The sequence below is a fragment of the Dermacentor variabilis genome, chromosome 1 (assembly GCF_050947875.1).
Source record: "Dermacentor variabilis isolate Ectoservices chromosome 1, ASM5094787v1, whole genome shotgun sequence".
In the NCBI taxonomy this organism is placed as follows: Eukaryota; Metazoa; Arthropoda; class Arachnida; order Ixodida; family Ixodidae; genus Dermacentor; species Dermacentor variabilis.
Genome location: NC_134568.1, coordinates 44,466,437 through 44,491,104, shown reverse-complemented (window position 1 = coordinate 44,491,104; position 24,668 = coordinate 44,466,437). Strand labels below are relative to the sequence as shown.

Below are 24,668 nucleotides of genomic sequence, written 5' to 3'. Positions count from 1 at the left end.
ACAATGATGTGTCACACACGAACTTGTCTTAAAAGCAACATACTGTTGCTGCAGTACCAGGTGTAGTTGGGATGTTTAAGTGTTCATTATGACATAAAATGAAACATTGCATATTAGTACTGACTTGTATTGACAAGAAGCCATTACTCATACTTAAACCGCATTGAGTATTGACTTAAATGGTTTGAGTAAATATATGAAGCTGCTCAATAAACATACACAGAATACACAATTGTTATTTTCGACTCAAATTGTTTCGCCAACTTATTTGCAGCATACACTTGCAGCATCTTTGAAACATACGACACGAAGGACAAGGCCGGCCTTGCGGTCTTGCTTGCCAAGGTTAAGTAGTCTGTAAATAGGCTCTTTCGATCATAGCATAAGACCTGCATTTTAAGACAATTATTATATCGCGCAATAAAAAGAGTTATTTCAATGCTGGTGCAATTGTTTTCTTTTTTGCATTGCATGATTCAGCACTGGTGGAATTGCTTCAATTTTTTCTGTTTATGCAACATTTGAGAGTGCAGCTGGTTCAGGAACATTATTAAGCTATTGACATTAATGCATAAGTGCAGGTGAGAAGCAACACCTGAACATACATAATATACATTAAAAATTCTTTTTGCCGCCATTAGTTAACAGAAATGTAAACGAACTTGTAGATATCAGATAGCTAGCAGATTGCGTTCAAGCAGATGCATTGCATGCAACTGTAATATTTCTTAAATGTGCTAGTGCACAAATACTAATGCAGTCATGCATAAAGACTCACGGCTACATTCATTTCAGATTTTTCGACTGCTTCCATCCACATGCATGATTTTCTATGTGCAGTTGTCTGGGTATGATACCATATGCATGCTGGATGTAGTACTTATTTATAGACATTTCCAATGGACTGCTCATAACAACCCCCGCAGCGAGTGCTTAAAGATAATAGAAATGTATTTAGCAAAATGTATGGTTTATATAGCTAGTATATAGGGTGTCGATCCTGGCTATTTTAGCCAATCTGGGCAATGAAAATACAAGATTTAAAAAGAACACGGTGCAAGATATACTATTATAAAAAGACCTACAGGTCAGACCTCTGATGGCTGAACACCATAAGCCTTAAATTCGGATCTTACTGCACCCTCTTTTTTACATTATTCTTCATTGAACAGCTTCACTGACTTTATGTTAGCTCGGACACCCTGCATTGAGAATAATCGGCAAATTGTGTAAGGCTAAAGTTTATGGATTAGCTATAGACTGATCTGCAGGAATTGTCTACAGACAGTTAATGACTTATGACCTTACACTTTTTGTAGACTAGTCTAAAAAATAAGTGAGTCTATAGACACTCTATAAACTGCCTATAGATTAATGAAAATTCATATTTGTAGACAAATGTCGTGAAAGAGAGAGAGAGACATACAATCACAGCCGGTTACGATCACTGCGCGCTATCACAGCACAGAATGGCGTGGAACACAATGAACACCAATTCAGTCTACAGCCGTTTAGGCAGGTCTGTTGCCCTATTCTAAATATAGGCGTCGTCTTAGCGGTGATGGGCTATAATTCTGCATCACCATGGAAATAAGCGCGCTGTAGCATTCGCGCTAAAGTAATTAATAAAATGTATATACACCTTTGAGCAAGTGATACCCTCTTCTGAAGATATTTACAGTATAGGGACAATAGTGCGCTATCCGCAGGAAGTCCCTTCCTTGACAAGCAATCCTATTCAAGCAATCCATCCCTCCCCTTCCCATCAAAAAATAGCGGAAAGAATTTGGTGCCTTGAGACTTACATAATTGCTTTTTGTCTGTTGCTCAACGGTACCGGTATACTGGTGACGCAGTTGTTGACCTCGACCTTCATACCCGCAGGCTTCACTGTAGTATCAGCGTGATGGCATACGTGCAAGAAAACGAAACAGATGGACATGACGAATGTTTGTTTCCGAGAGATAGAGAGGCGAGATTACATTGCTCTGCACTGTGAATTGAGTGTAAAAAAGGAAGTATATGTTTGATAGCACCAACGGCAATCTGCAGTAACAGGCGGTATGTGCTGCAACTTTAGATGCGCGTCGTTTGAATGTTGTCATGGACGAGAAATTTAACGTCCACTTGCTGAGGTGAATCACGAATTAGTTCGATGACAGAACGCTGAGGCCGCTTGTGTTTCGCAGCCAATGTCAAGCACAGTGTATTGTAAGAACCGAAGTATATGTCCAAGTTTTTTTTTTTCAGAAAACCGGGGCAAACACTCGAACCCCGTCTTATATACGGGTAATGTAATGCCAGTTTATAGAGTTCTTTCCGTCATTGCTTTAGAATTAAAGTTTGGGGGGGGGGGGGGGGTCGACCTACATTCCGCTTTTCTTGCGGTATACTTTTGCTGGACAGCCGTGGTTGCATCATGAATAATTTGTCTGTAGTCAGCTTTGACTCTTCTAGCATGGTTGCACCAGGTCACTGATGGGACAGCCTGAATAGCGCATGCTTGCGCTTCTCCTGCTTGAAGCCCACGACAAAAACCACAGTGCGCCTGAGGTCAGACGTGAGCTGCACCTAACTAGCATAGAGTCTGGGCTACATACTGCGCATGTAGTCTATTTGAGACGGACGAGGTCGCTGTATGGAGAAGCCTGCCTAATGCATGCGCAGGTTGCGCAGTGATGGTTCCCGAATTTCTGCCTGATCTCGCTCCACAGCCCACTCTAGAACCACAATCGCAAGTGCGGATCGATTTTTTTTTGTTAGAAATGTTCCACGACGTTTACCGCGTTACCAGTAAAGTATCTAAAACACTGACCGGTAAGCTTTACGTTGCAGCAAAAAAAAAAAAGAAAAAGAAAAAAGAAAGTGGTACCATGAAAATTGGCTGTCTGTCCCTTCGAGTGCTTTGAAGGCCCGCCTGCAACTTAATGGTATATCATGCTCTACGGTGCTTTTCATTGTGAATTTTTTAATTAATTTCGTATGCTAAACAACATATATTTTATCATATGTCTGTCGTGCCGCCGCACATATACCTACAGAATATTTTTTTCCTGTCGGCATTGCAATCACTTAATACTACACAATGGTGCAGTGTCTTCGTAAGCAATAACGCCCTTTTAAAATAGCGATATTCAATTTTGAAAGCAAAGTGGCAACTGCGCCGTAGCCGTCTATAAAGCCTGCTGCAGTGTGACTAAAGGTCAAGTTCGCAGAGCAATATTTAGTCTTGTAGGGCATAATTTAGGAAGATGAACGATTCACCTCTGTGGATAAGTAGATTATATCTGCCGGTGATGAACAGATCATCTTGTGTGGTGTATCTTTGGGTCTGGCTAAAATTCGGATGTCAGGAATATTGTCTAGTGAGGTGCTACTTTGTCAGCTGAAGCTCACTGTCCACAATGAAATTAATGGTTGTGGTAGCCTCATTATACTCTTGAAAGAAGAATCGCACATACATTCGGCTTCCTTTTCTCTTAGTTCATACCTTATACTGTAGTAAACTAAACCGGGGCCTGTCAGGGACCTCATAAATGTTTCGTGCTTTTCTGCATAAAATAAATACGCACGTTGTACAAAAGAGATTATTTTATGTATTGTATATACTGTTAAATCTGAGGTGCACACATGTACAGTGTTCATCAATCTAAGCACGAAATTCGGAGAGCATAGCAGCCGGCGCTTTTCGTGCCCATGGTGGGCGATTGTCACACCAATGTAATGCAGTATATTATATACACTGTAAACAGGTTTGACCCTTTTAGGGAGTTTTGGCCTCGTTGCATAACTCAAGCCCTTAAGGGAGGACAATATCCTCCATTCGAACGGAGTTTTTTTTCACACCCTTGTGTTTGGTGGTTTTATGGGGAATTATGGGAGTTTTTTAATTCTCCTTTGAACACCGACCCCTGAGCGGTTGCAGGAGTCTTTATAGGGAACGTTGGGAGTTTTTTATTCCTCTTTTGAACACCAGCACTATGGAAGTTTTTATGAGGAGCTTTGGGAGCTTTTACAAGTTGACATGGGTATTTTATTTTGCTGCTTATGGGAATTTATAGGAGAAGCGATGGGAGTCCTTACGTACATTTTCGGAAACGTTTGGCTTCTTAAGGGAGTGTTGAAGGAGACCTTTGGGAAATTATTTTGCCTCCTTGTAGGTGTGCTTAGGTGTAAACAAGGGAGCAACTGTTCCCATATTTTGGGAGCTTTGCTTAAGGGAGCAATTATGGTTAATTTTGAGAGTTTAATTTTTGCTTTTTATGGGAATATATGAGAATGTTTGGGAGTTAATTTTTACAGCTTTAGGGAGCTGTTTTAAGGGAGTTTTAAACAGATGTTTTGGGAGTGCATTTTAGCTCTTTATTATAGCTTTTACAGGTAGGTCTGGGAGTTTATTATGCGCCTTTTGGTAGTTTTACGAGGTTGAAGGGAGTTTTTTTGTGTGTGTTTAGTAGATTGTGTCTAACGAGGTGCAGAAATTATGACAAAGCAATAAAATGTCTGGAAATTTATTACAGTTCTAGAATCAAATGTGCCAACATGATAGTACAATCAATGACTATTAGCATAATGAAAGTGAAATAATTCAATAAATTGGATACAAACAAGCAAACCAGTTTGACAGGAAACTCAAGCATATTGCAAGCTTCAGTACAGTTCAAAACCCACAAGTGAAGCCAAGACTGAAATTGAGTGGCTCAAAACATCATGAGCTATTGGGCAGTCCTTGCATGTATTAGAACAGGCCACATTTGTTTTTGCATGTAAACGAGCATGCTACAAAAAATGAAGCAAAGGAGGCCAGACAGCACCTATGACCTAGAACATAATGAAAGTACCTTTGAATACCTATGCTATTTCTAATAGACATCTACGTACAACTTATTCTCTCATGTAACATGCAGCTGTAAAGAAAAAGAAGCAGAGGTGGTACCACCCACTCTGAATTAATTTCCTAGCACTGTGCAGTACCTGAAATTCAAGCTTGCCAGCTAGAGAACATGACAAGTTCACAGCAAAATGGGCATAATGTGATAACAGTAGTCAAACAGGTGATATCTCAGGCTGAAGTAAATTCAACAAGGAGACTAGTCGTCGTCAGGGAAAGAATATCCAAGCAGACAATTTCAGCTCACACTTACATGCATACACAGATGTCACTACGTAGGTTCTTGTTGTGATGCCCCATGACCTAAGTCAGCATCAAAGAGGTTCATTAAAGAGTGGCACATATGCAGTGGCACACACCCAGTGTACATACACAAGTTTGTTTCAAAAAACTTCATTAAGAGCTGCATCTACCCAGTGGCCTCAAGTGCTTATAACCAATGGCCACAGTGACACATACACATGGTAGCCCCAGGGGGCACATACTGAATTTCCACAACTATAAGGAGCTTTTTCAAAATTTCTTGCCTTAGAAGATGCCTCGCATTAAATAACCGACATTGACACAATCAACAAGATTACTCATAGAAATCGGTGTCAGCAACCTGCCAAACTCTCCTTCTACACACCTTGCTATCCCAACTAAATCCCCATGTTGAGCATTTAAACTTGCCTCACCCTCCCTATGCACTCAGTCATTTTACTGGATATCCATGAAGTGGAGAAAAGTGAACTATGTAAATACTGCCAAGGAAAACAGTTGTTACCCTAACGAAGAAGTCCGCTTCTCAAAAAAATTTCTCCACCTGATATAACACTTGTTCGATCTCTGCTGATCACCTTCAGCTGAATATTGCATATCACACAAAGCAGCAATTCAACTATAATATTTAGTTTTATAATGAAACAAAAATTTATAATACAGGAATCCTTAACAGGAACCTGTAAGTAATAACAATAATACAGGAACCCTTAACAGTATTCATAAGTGTGAAATTTTTACACAGGCAAAGAGGCCAACATTTAGCCACCAGGGCACACACAAGGCATCATTACAAACATTTTCTCTGCAAAAAGCCCTAACACCCCGACGGCAGGTGGTGTCTTGCGTGGAGCCATGCACGCATTTCAAAAAATAGGCATTTTGTATTTTCTTCCGCAAGATCAAGGCAGGCAGGCTGTGATGCTGTGCAAGCAGTGGTGGCCTTCAAAATGGAAGGAATCCACACAAAAAGCCATGGTACTGTTGAGATGGCAGTGCATGATAGGGAGCATCCTGAAAAACCAAACGTAAATAGATTATGTATTATTGTATTGCAAACTGACACCACATGAGTATCTAAACATAGCACTACGAATTATTCAACAGTGCTGTGCCAGTCAATGCTACCACGCCAAGTGTATCTTGGCCACCTCAGATTTTAGGAAAAATTACAGCCCATTGTACATTAGGACAGAAAGCCGAGCTAGTTGCTAAGGATTCATATGCAAAAAAGGTGAGTTGCGCAGACAGGCACAAGAGTAGAGAAGTGGACAACACGAACGCATTGTACAGTTGCAGACTGGATGAAGTCGAGAGTATGACAAAAGCCCGTCTGGTCGGGATTATGCATACTAAAAGGAAGAGGTCCAGACACCGATCAAAATGGCTTAAAATAGTTATTTACCTTTTGGCTCCCCCACGGGAGCCTTGTGAACAAGACCCCCAAGGGAAGCCAAAATGCAAATAATTATTTTAAACCATTTTGGCCAATGTTCGGACCTCTTCCTTTTAAGTTGCAGAACGCACACACAGAATACCTCGTGAAAATTTCACATCGTGTGAGCATCGTTATCTTGTAGACTAAGGCTGAAACATCACGGCACTGAGAAAGCTACAAACAAGTGTTTCTATGAATGACCACAAGGCTTTCCAGAATGTTTCATTAATTGCGATAGACCATTAATGTTTTGTATCTGCAAAGAGTATCTTCTTATGCCGACTTGATTATAGACCTTCGAGCAGTTTCTGAAAAGTATTTTCATCCAGCTAGAGTGGTTTATAGGTACGAATAACCAATTTAGGAACCTCTATTTTGTAATGAAGAAAGAGCGTATCATTAAAAAGAAACTATAGCTGCATGATTAAAAGTTTATGAAATTTTGAATCGACTCTATATCTGCAGAAGCTCTTTAATTAGGTATTAGGATGCCTAGCAGCACTGACAATGAAAGGAAATCATGACAACATATTAAAAAACTAATAAAATGAATGTGTTCTTGATAATATAATGCGTTGTTTTATTATACACAGATTATACAAAACACCAGCAGTAATGCGCATATCTTCAGAGTGCACACACAGTTCACCAATGTAATAATAAATGCAGGTCAACATCATAAAGCAACACAGGTACTGGGGTTTTTCTTTCACAATGGCCTAAAAAACCAATCACATGAGCATTCAGCCATATTATAAACAGCACCTGCTTGCATGAATTCAAGGAACTTTCAGATGTGCAGAATTGTTTAGGAGCTTTTAAGCAATGGGCATGACACTACTATTATGGTTAATTTGTTGCCTGTAAAAGTGGTAAATCAAGTGAACTGCTAGTTGTCCTTCTGGTGAAGGATATTGCAGAAAATGTGAGGACAAAAACATTATAGGAGCAATTTGGAACCTATGAATGTTAATAAAGAAGACAATATGCAATGTTACCATGCTGACAGACAGTCAGATAAAAGATGATACAAAGTTAAATATGGATTACAGAGATGCAAGCATTCTGCTTCTTTATTGCTGCAAAACTCGGCAGTTACAGAAGTGCTTCATCCCCTAAAAATAGTTTTAGCAATACGTTCACTATGGAGTTCTATTGAGGATGCATCAGATTTGCATGCTTCAAGTGGTTTGGGCTGCTCAGAGACAGACATCTGGCTTGTAAACGCAAGAGCATGACGAAATACTGCAAGTGCTCCAGAAAAATGCTTACATGGTAAGGGAAATGACAAAAACAAGAATGTGGATGAAAAGACCAAACTGCCCCAAAGTCAAATTTTAGCAATGTAAGGTTTTATGAAACATAATTACGGTTCTAAGACAAAACAAAATACCAACATGATATGCAGAGAATGGGTGCTGGAAATGAAATGACCTCACTAAACAATGACTACATATATAAAACGACACATTCACAGGAAATTTCACAATACACGACATATAAACTATGTGATTCATGATGCACCCATGTCATACATCATATTGTTCAAGTAACCTACTTCTTTATTCAAGACCCCTGTAGAAGGTTTGTTAATGCAATTATTGGTTTCTTGGATGGAAAAGGCCTAGTATGCAAATCTGCACTTCCCTGCCTTATATTTGCAAAGCGCATCTGTACAGTCAAATTTTGGCACAGTTTGGCATCTTTTGCAATGTTTTGCGAGATATCCACATGCTGTTACCACCTACATCTGTGCACAATGCTCCTGCAGCCTGCCATTACCACAAATCCTGGTCTATCCTACGTAACACTTGCTGCTGAAGGCATTAAAGGCACTCAAAGGTGCCCCAAAGACAGGCTGAGCATTCTGTGCAGGTTAGCAAGGTCTGAAAAACTTGCAGGGCATTGTAAAAGATGCCAATGCATGGCAAAATACAACAGCACAAAATACTCAGAATATGTAAGGCTAAAAGTGCACACTGATATATAAGGGCCTTCCCAGACAAACCGATAAATACAATAGCACACCTTCTATTGAAATCTCGAATAGAAAAATTGATTACTTGAAAAAGATGCATGGTACATGCAAAATAGAATGAGTGATGTATCTTATATGTTACGTATCGTCAAATTTTGCTGAAAATGTGAGCCTTTCATGCATGCATATAATTGCACTCATGTACTAAAACAAGTTCATGTACAGTGCTCATCCTGTGCATTTCATGTGCTTCATCTAATAGTATAGTAACTGTTTCCTAATGCCAATAACCGACTCTCTCAGCTTTCAGCATTAGTATGCAAGATTATTTGTACTTAGAAGTATGATAGCATGAAAAAACAAGGAGAAAGACCTATCAACCGGACCAGCAACAACTACAAGCTGATAAGCCAACAAACACTGACACCAAGGACAACATAGGGGAAATTACTTGAGCTTAATAAATGAAATAACGAAGCGATAAATCAATCGAAATGAAAGTGGATGAAAAAACAACTTGCCGCAGGTGGGGAACGATCCCATAAGTTGCGGCAAGTTGTTTTTTGATCCACTTTCATTTCCATTAATTTATCCTTTCGTTGTTTCATTCATTAAGCTCAAGTAATTTCCCCTATGTTGTCCTTGGTGTCAGTGTTTGTTGGCTTCTTATGATATGACTAATAACAGCCCCACAGTTAACCCCCTTTCTCCTCATTTATTACGTAACGAGGGTCTCAAATCCGGCAACATTGATGCCATCAGGTAGCATGTGTGGGTTTTGACCGGTTGCCTTCACCCAAAAAAGATCACGTTCTCGTAACACTTGCGGCAGAAAGGGTGTTTCACGTCCACCGCCAAGGTCTGTGAGTGGTGGCGCTGGATAACACTCCCAGGGTTCTACAAGGAAACATAAATACCCAAGGAAGTGGATGGGAAACGGTGCCACGGTAGCTCTATTGGTAGAGAATCGCACGCGAAATGCGAGGGTTGTGGGATCGTTCCCCACCTGCGGCAAGTTGCTCTTTTCATCCACTTTCATTTCTATTAATTTATTGTTTCGTTATTTCATTTAACCTGAAGTAAGTTCCCCTATGTTGTTCTTGGTGCAAGTGTTTGTTGGCTTCTTATATGTTATTGCAGGTGCGGCATGATAAGTAAACCGCAGAGTAGTAAGCAAAAAAGGCGTTTTTTTCTAAACAGGTCGCTAGGGGCCCACATATTCCTCCCAATCATTAGTATTAAGTTGAAGCTCCAAACATGAGTTGTTAGCTTTCCAGCTTCAATTCTTTACTTCAGATGAACAAATACATGACATATTTTGACATGATATAAATTCTTGCACTGGACAGGCAACCTTTGTCACTGCAGCCACCTAACTTTGCACGGTCATTTGTAAAACCCAGGGAAACCAACTTCTGCACAATTTCTGCTCTCTGCACCCTCAGATATCATTTTGCTCAGAAACTGACATCACTCACACCAAACTGATGAAAACATTGCCGCTTGTACATGGCAATGAGTAGGTAAAATGAAATCACTGGACCAGTCAGACTCATCACTATCCCAAAAAGAGTGAATGTGGTTATGATTGCACTCCCTCCAAGAATAAAATCGGGCGGTACTTGGTGCGAGCACTTTCGACGTGTTTCTTTGTGCCCATTTCTTCGTGCTATATGTCTACTAGTATGTCTGACTTAGTAGCTTAAGCAGAAGCTCTGCTATAATATATGTTGTCCACTGTAATTTTATTAACCTAAACTATGTTGGTAATACAATGTGAGCTACATAACAGGGACATAAAAGTTTGTTGTATCTTTTATATATTTTATCTTTGTCACATATAGCACACTTCTACTGGTTCAGGTGGGTTACTAGAAGCGAAGGAAATAGCTTAGCTGAAAAGATGCGTTCTTTGCTCCAAAACAGCAATACTATAACTGATGAATGCCCGTGTAACTTGGCTTTGACTGTTCTGAAGACCAAAGCAATGAATATTTCACAGTGCCAGCAGCAGCATTTACACCATGTCTTGATTTCCCTTCAAGTGCATCTCTTTCGATCACCTGAGGGATGTTTTTAGCACACGAAGTGTATCCTTGTTGGCTTTTGACTTTTAGCAGTTAGCAGAATGCACATGGAGAACTGGCAAGTGACCAGCCATAACATACCCGCTGTGGGGGCATAGTGGCTATGGTGCGGCGCTACTAAGCCCAAGGGCTTGAATCCCAGCCACAGCGCCGCTACATTTTAATGGGGGTGAAATGCAAAAATACCTGTGTACCATGCATTGGGTACATGTTAAGGAACCCCAGATGGTCAAAAGCTTCTGCAAGATGATGACATCATTTTGAAAAGTTGGCTGCCAGTACAGAAACATACTGCCCTGTGGTATCATCTATCATGCATTAAAAAGAAGTGTGTAGTGGAGCCGAACCTATGGACGGCGAAGCAGAACTTTGTGGTTTTACTTCTGATGGACCCAGCGCAGCCTGGGTCCATCAGAAGCCTGGGTACCTCAGTTGTACAGGCACAAATTTCAATGACAAGCCTTGCTCATCCTCAGTAGGGAAATGGTTAAGTGCATTTCGGTTCCTAGTTTCAAGTTCTGCAACTAAAATATACAATTATGTTCACTTTCCTTTTTTGGGGCGGGGGCAAAAACTGAGCACAATTAACTAATCACTTATCTATCATGCAAGCGATGTTTGCTTTTCTCAGTAGTCTATCTAAAGACAGAAAACTAGGCTCAGGTGTTTTTATCTCTAAAAGAAAAGACAAGCTTTTATACGGCAACCTATCAGCTTGAAGCCCACAGTAGTAGTTCAGCTTCTATGCCATCTAGCTGTTGAGCACAAGTCAAATAAAAATTAATACAAAAGTATTAGTGTTCCATGCTTTTAATGCATGGTAAAGGGACACTAAAGGAAAATAATGAGTTAAGTTAGATTGAAGGTTGGCCTTTCTTAATAGCAAATTCATCATTTGTAGCAAGAACCAGAGCTTTTCTAAGCAAGAAAATTAGAGAACTGGAAAATCAAAGAGCACCAACTAATAAATTGAACCAAATTCTGTAGTTTTATGTGCCAAAACCACAATATGATTATGAGGCATGAAGTACGAGGGAATCTGGATTAATTTTGACTGCCTTAGTTACTCTACTGTGCATACAATGCACAGCACACATGCATTTAACACCTATCAAAATGCAACTGCCACACCTACAATTTGATCATCCACTCTCAGGCTTGGCAGCGCAACATCAAACAGCCCAACTCGGAGCCCATGCTTGTCAGCAACCTTCTGCAGTGAGTGCGTCGCTTGGTGCTCATGAGGCAGTACTTCCAGCTGCTTCAGCTGCTTCTAAGTGTGTGCACTGCTGGCTTTTGCTGTTTTGCAGCCCTTAAAGCCCAGCTACAACAAAAGTTAAGGCTGCGTAAAAAAATGATTCAGCCAGTGTAAATACAAAACAGCCTTCTAGCATTCTTGATAGCGAGACTGAAATGAATGCTATAATTACCAGTAACTGGCAGTGAGGCATGACTCAGATTGCAGGGCTCCTTAGTGCGGCCTACGAGATAAGGGACCACCTGCAGCTGCCTGCAGTGTGATAAAAAACCTGGAGGTCATGTGGACTCTCGTCATAGCCACTAACCACCAGGTTCATGCGTCATCTGCTAATACACTATTAAAAGAATACAAAAAAAAATTAGACAGTTACCAGCACCGCAGCTTTACCAAGATCACTACAGTAGTATTTACTACTCATTTATTACCAATTTAGCCAAAGTGAAATTTCATTGCATTTGGAATTCAAGCTTCTGCTGTAGGGGTATTGAGATGTGATGATCACAATGCTCCTGTGCTTTGTGACATTACATCACTACATATTTGACAAGGCCATGGTTCTAAGTGTTTTTGATACATCAATATCTTAATTCTTTTACAACCTAACTCTAATGTGACACATGAGAATACAGCAGATTACATTTGAAATCTTTTTAACGGGCATGGAAAAGGACTAACCTTTACACCTGAGACACGCATGGCGAAAGCATTGTTAGCAAGGCTCCCACGTGTTTTTAAATAATTTTTCACCTTGGTCAGTGTCAGTTCTGTTTTTTCCCTTAACTCTTCCTAACCGGACAAGACTTCGTCAGACTCAACTTCATTAACCCATTGACAATGCGCTGCATATCTTAGGTAAACATTTGATGGTCCCCCTAAAGCATGTTTCCAAAAGTTACCAACAAAGAGCAAAGAATGGTTAGCTACTGCATGAACCAGCCTACACCCATGTTAAACCCACTATTGCCCCAATGGGCCTTGAATAGGCTCTAAAAATGTGTATTCACACAATGCGCAATAGCTTTTGTGCTCAGGTTGGCAGGTTCATAGCAGCTGGCCCCCCTCACTCTCATCATCGGAATCTCAGAATCCCTACTGCGAAAACTTCAGGAGTTGAAAGCAGCAAAAGACAAAAGCACGCACTTTGAAGCAGCCAGAGGCACTGCCTCATGAGCACAGCAGTTGCACTGACTGAAGAAGTTTGATGACAAATGTGGGGCCCATTTGTGCCGCTGGTTCCGAAGAAGCCATCTAAGCTTTATTCCCATGCTTGAGTGTAAAAATACAGCTGCTTTTAACAAAAGGCATGCAACACCGTTCATGAATTGTGCCACTTGAATGGTTTAACAAATAACCTCTTATTTCTGGTAAGCTCTACACAAGCCTAATTGGACGCTGCACTGATGAAAGGGCAAGAGAACATTTGCAGAATATAAAAACAAAGGAAGACCAATGTAGGTGAGCATTGTAACACATGCACTTGTCATCCTTAACGTAAAATATATTCTTGGGAGGAGTAGAAACACGAATGCACAACTGATATCATAAGTTCTTCTAATATCATAGAGTGGGAGTGACTGTGTAATTATTCATTTTCTTATTTTTTTCTATTTCTCACAAGTATGTGTATGAATGTTTTTTGCTTTTGGTTTACACAGATTGCTACACCTCAATTTGTTTGACCCTGCTCCCTTCTTTGCAAGCTTTCCTCCCTCCCCCTCTTTTATGAACTTCCAGAGAGATTATATGAATAGTTCCTGCTTTCTTAGAAAACATGGCACACATGCGATGGATGTGGAACATCCTTTCTGCTGCAGGCGTCACAAGTACGTGATCTTTTTTGGTGAAGGCAACTGGTCAGTAAAGCCCCACATGCCAACTGAAGGTATCAATGTTGCCGGATTCGAGACCCTTGTTATGTAATGAACGAGAAGAAAGCAGGTTAACAGAGGGGCCCGATTTTTATTAATCATATCATAAGACGCCAACAAAGATACCAAGGACAACACAGGGGAAATTGTACTTACTAATTCAAATAAAGAAATTATAAATTAATGGAATTGAAAGTGGATGAAGAAACAACTTCCTGCAATTCGGGAACGATTCCACATCTTGATATTACGCGTGTGATGCTCTACCGATTGAGCTACCATGGCACCATCTTCCCATCCATTTTCTGGGGTGTTTATGTTACTACTAGAACTAAGCCTGGGATTGTTAGCCAGTGCCACCACTCACAAACCTTGGCGGGGGATGTAGAGCATTCTTTCTGCCGCAGGCATCAAGAGTATGTGATCTTTTTGGGTGAAGGCAACTGGTCAATAAACCCACACATGCTACCTGAAGGCACCAATGTTGCCAGATTCGAGACCCTCATTATGTAATGAACAAGGGGGTTAACGAAGGGGCCTGATTTTTTTTACTGCTGGTGTAGTACACACTCTCCTGCGTTTAGGGTGATGCCAGCTTCTTGCAGGTGCTGAAGTACTTTGTGCAGTCATGCATCATGTTCTGCCTTCATGCGGCCAAACACTATTATGTAGTCTTGCAGACATGCTTGGCCGTCCAGGCCTTCTAGCGGTCTTAGCATTTCCCTGTAGAAATATTCAGTTGCTGTGGAAATTCCGAAGGGCAATCGGAGGAACTTAAATGGCCAATTGGCATCAGGAAAGTGTACCTCTAGGACAGAGGTAACCAGTAACCAATAACCGGCCCTTGGATCAAGTTTGCTAAACCAGGCAGCTCTGGTGGGCACTAAGACTCATTCACACAGAATGTTCTATTTCAACCTTCCAAAGTCACTGCAGATTTGCAGCTCGCCTCCTTTATTTTTCGCAACTACCATAGGTGCACGCCACTCTGTGGTCTCTTCGACCTTTATGATGACACCCAGGCTCTCCATTCTCTCCAACTCACATTGGACACTCGGCAACACGGGCAGAGGTACTCGCCTCGAGTACATAATAGCACACTGCTTGGCATCAAGGAGTAGCGATATTTTGTAAGCGGTCTTGAGAAGGCCCAGGTCTGTAGCCAGGTAGAGGTAGCGGCATAAAATGTTGGCTGAGTCACTGACCTTGCCTGCTGACTCTGCTACTTCTAGGAGACTTGGAGGACATTGAAGGACTTGATTGTGGGAGGTCAAAAAGTGCGTCATGCAGCTAGTCTATTACATAAAGTTCTTCTTGACACAACCAGCCATTTCAGCACAGGGTCACAGTGAAGAGTCTAACCGTTGCTATTTTGGTCCTGCCGGGTGCGAGCAGCTGTTCATTTGCTTGCTTCAGGTTGCCCATGACTTGTTCGTCGCAGAGACTTGTTGGCATGGCAGTTACATTTGCACCAGTGTCTACCTTGAACTTCATTGGCAAGTCATTGACCATCACATTGATTTTCCATGGCCCAGGATCCTGTTGGTCAGTTGGATCCTGTTGGTCCAAGTAAACCTCTTCCAAAACAGCTTGGTATGTGCTTTTTGTTCTGCTTTTTGCAAGCAGAAAAGCATACGGCAGCAGTGTTCCTTTTTACTGCAGGCACTGCATGTTTTGCCATTCACTGGGCACACAGTGTGTGATGGTTAACCATAGGTGTTCTGTTGAACCATACCACTTGCATGTCTGTGCAGTGTGGTCACGCTGTTTTTTTTTTATAATTATTTGACTTTCCTTTGCTCTTTGAGAAGCTGCACATGGTGTTGACAGCTTCAAGTTACTGTAGCTGTGGCCGTAGGTCCTTTTGCTGCTGTTTGTCACCATGTTGTGATCAGCATTGACAGCGGCTTCCAGAGTAAGCTCGGCGTTAAGTTGCAGCTACTCACTTACCTGCGTGTCTGTGGGACCGACCACGAGTCTATCACAGATCAGTTCCTCTTTCAGGGCACTGTACTCAGAGGCTTCAGCTAGTCTGAAGACTTCAGTGATGAACATATCGGCTGTTTCGTGCGCGTCTTGCTTCCGGCTGTTGAACTTTGCACACTCGTATAACACGTTCATCCGTGGCAGGAAATTTTTTATGAACACTTGCATTACTGTGTTGTAGTCGAGTTTCTCAGCATAACAGAGCCTGAACAAGGCTAGGACGTCTTCGGCTTCACGACCCATGGCATAAATGAGCGTGTTCACCTGCGTCTCGTTGTATTGCTTCTTTAGTCTGGTGATGGCTCTATAGCACTCCCATCTTGTGAACCACTGTTTCCACTCCTCGGGTCGCCAAAAATCAAGTTTTTCCGGCAGTTTGACGACGAACGAGTTGAGCGGAGCTGCGTGCTGGGCTGGTGGAAACTGTAGGCGAAGCCATGGGTAGCAAAGTTTCGTATTCACCGCACTGCGTTACTTGCGTGGTGCATTTCTCACAGCGTTGTCGAGTATCCCACCGCTGCCTCCATGTCGTGGCCGGATGACGAGCATACATGATTAACAAAACATAGGTGTTAACTGGGGACTGTTTACTAGGTTGCATATGCAAAACACGTACGGCTACATGCCGGCTCGGCTTACACAGTCTGGTCCACTCTCCCCGAGGAATCGTTCTGCATCTTACATGACCGCGTACGAAGCGCCATCTCGTTGCAGTAGCTCAAACGACACAGTGTACCAGTGTAACTCAATGAGCAGCAACTTCAAAAGAAGTATACTTCGGAAGGCTGCTCAAGTTTAAACAACTCTCAGTTAACAATGTCAAGACAATTTGCCCTCTCATTAACATGCTCATTTACGCCACTAGACCGTAACCTCTTTGCTACATTATAGCACAGTTTCGGTCCGAATTAAAACACTGATATAACACAGCAGAAAAGTTATGAATAAGAGCCATAAATACGCAGAATATTAGAAAGGCGTGCACTCTCATTCTTGCTAACTGATCATTTGTTGAAATTCCGGCAGTCTTTTGAATTATAATTTTTAAACGTGCTGCCCATTGAGTTACGATAATGCATTGCGGTGAAATTTGATAGATGGCTGCAGAGCCAATTCAACATTTCAGTTTCAACCACAGCTAGTTACCCCTATGCTTTTCTTGGCTTCAGTGCCTTTATTCTTTATTCAGAGATACCCCACATTGCCCGGGGGCGTGCAAGCAGGGTGGTTACAACTTCGAAAAAAACATCTTCATTCGCACAGCACACCTGGTCACAAGATAATCGATTCCACTCTGTTGCAGTTTGGGCAATAAATGATAGCATAAAGGTTCGTTCTAGTTCGGTACTCTCGAATTTTAAAGTCATGATCTGTTCTTTAGATACATGGTGCAGTGGTTTAAAATAAGTGTCTATTAATTCAGGTTTTGTTATTATATATGCTAAATAGCAATTTTAGTCACAGTTTTCATCGGCAAGACGAGAGCGCTTCCCATCCGAGCTCACTTTTCATTGCAGTGCAGCTCTCCTCTCGCTTGTATCGCCCATAAACGAACTTTCCCGCTCTTTTTTGTATTCTCTTGATTTGGTCGATCAAGGTTTTCTGACGAGGGTCCCAAACACCACACGCATACTCCAAGATCGGACGAATGAAATATAAGCAGTATTCTTTAGGGCAAAAAATAAAGATTTCAAATTTCGCTGAATAAAATTTAGCGCTCTAGCAGCATTTGCAACTACATTACTCACATGTGCATTCCAAGAACAATCACTTGAAAAGATCACACCCAAATATTTATACATATATTGCTGGTCAATAATATCAGTGTTCAAAAACTAACGCGTTTATATAATTTTCTTTTTTTTCGTGAAAAACAGATGCACTCATTTTTTTTGTATTTAGTTGGATTTTCCACTTCTCAGACACCACGAGACAATGCTAGTAAGATCAACCTGCATATCAATGGAGTCCTGTTCATTTTTCTATTTTCCTATACACTACGCAGTCATCGGCAAACAAGCGTAAACGCGAAGATATCCTGGCAGGAATATCGTTAATATAAACCAAGAACAATAGCGGCCCTAAAAAAGACCCTTGAGGAACTCCTGATGTGACCTCGACCCAAGGAGAAGTAGCACCGTTCAGTATTACGCATTGCCGATGCTGCGACAAGTAATTGGCAATCCAGCTACACACTTCTTAACATTTGCCTCATTAAGTTTTTGAAGGAGCAATGAGTGACAAACCATGTCAATCGCCTTTCGAAAATCTAAGACGACACAATCTGTTTGCCCGTTCTCATCCACCTGAGCCACTGAGTCATGATAGAATTCAATTAGCTGTATTGTACAGGACAGTCCCTTGCGAAAACCATGTTGATTATCAATTAATAATCTATGTTGTAATAAATGTTTCATTATTTCTTTGTATAATATATGCTCTAATATTTTACAGGAAATGGATGTTAAAGAGATAGGCCTATAATTGTTTACATATTTTTTTGGACCACCCTTATGAACCGTAACTACATGTGCCATTTTCCAATCATCCGGCAGCACTCCAGTAGAAAGAGATTTAGTGTAGATTAGGTAGAGGTAGGATGCGATTGGCCAGGCACAGCACTTCAATATGCGGGGAGAAATACCGTCTGGGCCGGGGGAATTAGTTTCATCTATACTTTGTAACAATGATTCGATACCACCAACACTGAATTCGACAGGTTTCATTAATGGCTCAGCTCTCACATGAAATTTTCCAAAGGTTCTTTTGGGCAAGCAATGCAGAATGAAAAAATCATTATAGCAAGCTGCCTTAGCTGTATCATCGGATAGGACCTTATTATGGTGAACAAGTTCATTTACTCCCGTTGAGTCAGATCCGCATTCTTTTACGTATTTCCAAAAAAGCTTTGGATTTGTTTTCATATTATCATAAAGTCGATTGAATACTGACCCTTTCCAATGTGAACTTTAGTTTTATATTCATGAATTACTTCGACCTGCTTCTTAAACTGATAACTGCTTTGGGTTCTTTTGAATGCGTTATATACTCTTCTTTTCCTTATTAACCTCAGAATACTAGGCTTCACCCATGGTTTCTTAGTTTTTCAGCCCAACTGAATGGACACTCGTTATATACTTTTCCGTCAGTTCTGTAAATTTTGTTTTAAAAAGAGACTACATTTGTACAACATCAGAATTCTCACAAAGATAATCAAAAACAGACAAATGAGCAAATAATTCCTGTGAAATGGCAGAATAATCACCTTTATCAAAGAAAAGCCTGCTGGCTTTATATGGTCATGATTAAAAAAATGAAACCAGTTTTCCTTCTCATTCATTCTTGCGAGGGTCTGAAACCTCATAGCCTTGATGCCTTAAGGTAGCATGCATGGGTTTATTAGCCACATGCCTGCTCGCTTCAGTTCAGGTGTTACACGACACTATCATGCAAAAAAGGATGTTCCACATCTGCCCACCACGGCTCTAAATGGCGCTGGCTAACACTCCCAGGGCCACGTATACCACACATAAATACCCAAGTTAGCACAATTGGCAGCACATCGCGTGTGTACTGCAAAGGTTCTGGGTTCAGTCACCACCAGAGACAAGGTCTTTCCGTCTGCTTTCATTACTTTTTTTCAATATATTCTACATTTCAATTTAAACCACAGCTAATTACACCAATGCTTTTCTTGGTTTAATTGCCTGCGACCTTTATATCACCAGCAAAAATAAGGTAACAAGAAAATGAAAAGAAATAAGTGGAGGACAGGGTCATCAGTGTTCAAAGAACCAACTTCCTTTTTGTATCTTTAACCAACACGTGCGCCCAATAGGCAATTCCTCTGCCTGCACATCAAATGACAGTGCAAGAGATGCAGCTGGAACACACAGTCAAATATATGTACAGCATACCAATGCATCTCCTGCGAAGGTAGTGAAGAGCACAGGTGCCTTAGAGCTGCGTGCCACGGTTCCTCTTGCCAACCCATGGAAAGGAGCATAAGTGATGCTGTAGAGCTTGCCGCTTCAAGCAGCGTTCAGGTAGCCATTCATTATTCTGCACGTAGTATCCAATGTATTGTAGATATCAAGGCAGCTTCAGTCCTGCAGCAAATAAAGTGATCAGTTCTAACCAAAATGTTGAGATGCAGGCACTTTGGCAGACGGATGCTAACATGTTGAAGTTTCTGGGATGCCAGTCATAATTTCGTTAAACATTATATGGGCCACTCATACAGGGATGGAAGCAGTCAAAGAAGTTTTGGAGCAGCTCTGAGAGCAGCAAATTTGACACACTGGAGCATGAATAGCCCGTTTTGGAGCAGTAAATACATGTTTACATGAGTAGCTTGGTAAAGGTCAGTGAGTGAAATACAGGCATATGAAGAAAAGGTGCCCCTTAGTTTACTTTACAGAGCACTATTTGGTTATGGCAGATCAGTTCTGCGGAAGCCTGCAAGGCAAGTAAAATTCATGACAGGAAAAATTTTCACGCACCCTACTTTAGCATGAAGCTACGAAGGAAACCTGTACAGGTTTCTCGGAATCCACCATTAAATTACATACTGGATGTGACAACTAACTGTGGCCAAGAAAAAAATAAATGAGTGCTTTCCGTGAACATCGCCCACTCTATTTTGATAGGCTTACGTTAGTGCTACTGAAGCTTTTTTTTTTTCATTGTAAACAAGCAGTTAATATGTAATTGTAATGAATGTTTATTTCCTTACTTATCCAACACAGTGTCAATGCAAAGGTTGTGGAATACCCCGAGAAATGACCGATAACAGTGTTACAATGACCTAGGTCATGTGTGGTCTTTTTTTTTTCCGACAAAAAAAATACAAAACATGCAAATTTTTCTTTAAAAATTCACGTGACAATGCGCCCCGCATCAGTAATATAAGCGGTCTCAGATGGAAACATTGTCATCAGCGTACTGCATATATTACGAATGTGCAAACCTGGGGCACAGTCTTGTAAAGGTTCGCAAAGTGAACGGTTACCAAGATCGCGCTACTTCGCGTTGGGTAGGGACTGTACTTGCACGCCAAAAACTGCTGACATGTCGAGAAAAAACTGCAGCTGCTCATTCCCAGTGCCCCTATTTGGCAAAGTTTGTGTAAAGATTGATGCAATATTTGGTGCGCTGAAGCGCTGGCATGGTCAGGACGGTTTATTTTCACCTTTTAGTCATTTCACGGGCTTTTTCTCATTAAAGAAAGTTTTCACAAATCCTAGGCTGTTTTAAATGCTGTTACGGGGCATTTATAACCATCATACAAAACTTTTTCGCTTCTCATCGATTAGGTAAATTTAAAAATTCAGCTAATGTAACATGTTCGTGCACAATGAATGAGAAATATTTGCAGTGGCTGCCATGAACAACACTCATCAAGGTACAGTGAACACCATTCGAGTAGAGCCCTCTGGTAATTTTTAATTCTTGGCAACCTGCAGTTGAGATAGCAGAGTATCGCAGAATAAATGTGAAGTGACGTACTGGTCATTAAATGTTTGCCAGTATTTTACACAAGTTTTGACACACTGGTTGAAAAAAAGACATGGACGGGCATGTTGATTGCACTTGAGTTGTGGTACAAAAGTTTCCCGTGTCGTGCAAGGCATCTACATTAGACAGACGGGATGGGGTAGCAATGATTGCTTGGGCAAGCATAGTTACAACCTTCATAAAAGTTAACGAAGTAGGTCCCTTGCCATGCATTGCAAGACTTGTGGATGCAAACTAGTTTTTCTAAAGAATGTGTCATCATAGGATGCAGCCGCACTCAACTGATGCGCGAGATTATTGAGGCTAATGCCATTGCCAAATACGTTAGGATGTGCGTGAGTACACCCTCCTATCTTTATCCGACAAGGAACTTTACTTTCTAAGTTGGTTGGCACATTTTCAGTGAACTGCAGCCGTATGCTTCTTGTAAGGTTGTTGTTTCAATTGTTTTTCTCATGTGTGCTATGAGTGGCGCATATAATGTGCAGTAGGGTCATGGAATAAAACCAGTTGGAAGTTAGCGCTCATCCTCCTGTCACCTGTACATTTTCTTTCATGCTCAAACTGAGTTATGCTAAAGCAAGACAAGAATCCATTCAGTCAGTTTGTGCCTTCGAACCGGTTCAGTGTCCACAGTGCACGATGATGCTATTATAAAGGGACATTGAAAATATAGTTTATTTTCTTTGAATGAATAAAGTTTAGTATTAACTTTCACACTGCATTTTGCAAGTTTTAATTACCCTAGTATAAATTTGTATTCTAGAATGTGAAGGATGAAAACAAGCATTCCCAAACTTAGACATTTCCAATGACATCTAATCACTACAACTTAGAGGAAAGGCGCTACGATCTCAAACAGTCGCAGCTTCTATCCGCGGTTGTTGTATATAAATGCATTACGCACCGAGAGAATATGATCAAATCTTAACGCTAAAACTACGGTAAAGGATTGTACCAACACGCTTAAACAAAGGAGAACATTTCAAAACACATAGTGCAGAGGTAAAAAAAAATAGATCATGGAGTTCTGCTTGCCAAAACTAGAATCTGATTATGAGGCGCGCCATAGTGGGGGGACTCCGAAATAATTTGGCTACCTCGGGTTCTTTAACGTGCACCTAAATCAAAGTGCACGGGTGTTTCCGCATTCCGCCCCCCTCAAAATGCGGCCGCCGTGGCCGGGATTCGATCTTACGACCTCGCGCTTAGCAGCCCAGCACCACAGCCACTAAAGCAACCACGGTGGGTATAGTAAAGAGCTGTGAAAATTTTTCCTACACCAGAAATAAGTTTTTGGCCAGGGGCTCAATAACCGGGGGAATCGCGCCCTGCCTGGCGCTGCTCACAGTGCCCCCTCAGCAAACCGGGACATTTGCACGCGAGAACGAGAGCACCAAGTCCGGCCATGGCTGGTAAACCATATGACGATACATTAACAAAATATACAGTAACTAAAACAAAAGGACGAGTAAAAACGAGACGTGTCGTTTTTATTTAACTGACATATTATCTTCGCGTCTTTCCCCCCCTGTACGATATAGAGGTTACACATTTCTGCTTATTCCATATCAGTAGTATCGTCTTACATCATGCATGCGCACTGAGCACATCAATACGTTCTGGATATCGCAGAAGCCGTTGTTCACGACGTGAGACTCACGATAGCGAAGTCAAATGCCATCCTTTTAGAAATAAAGAAAAAGATTGTTTGCCTACGACAAACTTTGCAAACAAGAAATAAAATATAAGCTTACCAAAATGCTTCGTCCCAGGTTGGTGGTGGAGTTCGTTGACGTTCACCATTGCGCATTACGCTGTGTTGTTAATCACGCCGCCCTCGCTTGCAGGCGTGAGAAGAGCATCAAAGTATTATTATTTTCTGTCAAATACTGCTGCCTCGTAAGTACAAACAGAAAATTTTGAGCTGTCTAGCTTACCCCGGCATAACGGCACACAGCAGCTTCCCGCGCTCAAATCTCGCTGTGGATTCGAATTCGCGCCGCGTGCATTTCGATGAGTTGTTGTGGCGCCACCTAGAAGAGTTTAAATATGGACGGAACGAAACAAAGTTCTAACATATGTCCGTCTAGATTTCTTTATATTTATTTATTTCCGTCTAGATTTCTTTATATTTATTTATTTAAGATAAAAGGCACATGCTGTTTAGAAAATACTCACGGCAAACAATGGTTTAGTCTAGTTTCTTTGGCCCCTCCGATTTATGTCCATTGTCAGCCGGCCTGCGGCCTTTAAACGATATTCCTTACATGTTGTGGCTCAATATTGCAAGCACTGAACCTGGTTGAATGGGGTTTAAATAGAGGGACAATATTTCGTTCTGTAGAGTATTGCTGTTGGGGATGGAGCGAGTATTAGGCTGCTTCTCGTCGGCAAAAGGAGCCGGACGAGCAAGTCACGAAATGCAAGAAAGCGAACGGCTTGCATGATTACTAGTACAGTCTCGCTTGGGTGACCAGTGAGAAACAGCATAATTAACAACCTAACAAATACAATGGACAGCCGCCAAATCGTTGGTCAATTAGACATGTTAATGATGACTCAGATTGGACGTGATTCTTTCGTGTTTGTCCGTTTGTGAACGTGTTGTGAAAAGCTTCGTTTATTCGATGTTGTGCCCCATTTTCACCAGAAAAAGAAAAGCTGCGTGTTTCTGTTGACGCGGCACGCGCACGGATTTACGGGCAAGCCGCGCGTGTCACGTTCACACATATCGCTCAATAAAGCACTCCGGCGGTATCGACATACCGGCCGCACCACTGGTAGTAACGGCTAGTGGTACCGGTGGTAAGAGGAGCCGAAAGGACCTAGAACCTCAGCGCACTACAAGAATATATTTCATGGTTTCACACCTGCTTACTACATAAGTGTACAAAATACATGCATGGTATCGCACTGTACTCGTAATGCAAAAATAAACGAATTAAAATTAATTTGTAAACTAATAAGCCTAGGTGAACCTTCAATAATTCACGAACAGGTAGGTTCGCACTCAACTGACTCATGAAACAGTATGCTAGCTGTGTCAAGAATCTTAATTAGTCGAGCAATTAAGGGTGGTGATGTGCAATGCCTTGGGGAAATGCATGCAGAAGTAGGACAATATAGCTGTTGCCCTGTTTTTGCTCATTCCCTATCAGCTGATTAATCACTTATTTATTTATTTATTTTTATTTTCACATACTGCAGCCCAATTGGGCTATCACAGGAGTGGGTTTGTACACTGCATATAACAAAATATTCTTCTGCACAAATCAACTTCAGCACCTTAAGAAACATGATACCTTCAAAATAAAAGATACAATCAGTATAAAAAACACAGCATGAATCAAGTTAATTTATGCAAAAATTTCCCTAAAG

At 41.3% G+C, this 24,668-nt stretch overlaps 1 protein-coding gene and 1 long non-coding RNA gene across 2 annotated transcripts in view; both read right to left on the bottom strand.

The window, feature by feature from the left end:
- The window catches only part of LOC142572859 (nose resistant to fluoxetine protein 6-like), a 102,123-nt gene that overhangs the window by 40,472 nt on the left and 36,983 nt on the right, over positions 1-24,668 (bottom strand). Inside the window, exon 5 of the mRNA XM_075682313.1 lies at positions 1,806-1,890. Coding sequence (XP_075538428.1) covers positions 1,806-1,890 — 85 coding nt within the window. The remainder of the gene's footprint in view (positions 1-1,805; positions 1,891-24,668) is intronic.
- LOC142571062 (uncharacterized) lies at positions 5,122-23,338 on the bottom strand. Its single transcript, XR_012825745.1, has 3 exons — positions 23,045-23,338; positions 19,688-19,879; positions 5,122-6,166 (listed from the first exon to the last, which is right to left on the bottom strand). It is a non-coding gene; the product is annotated as an uncharacterized LOC142571062 (long non-coding RNA).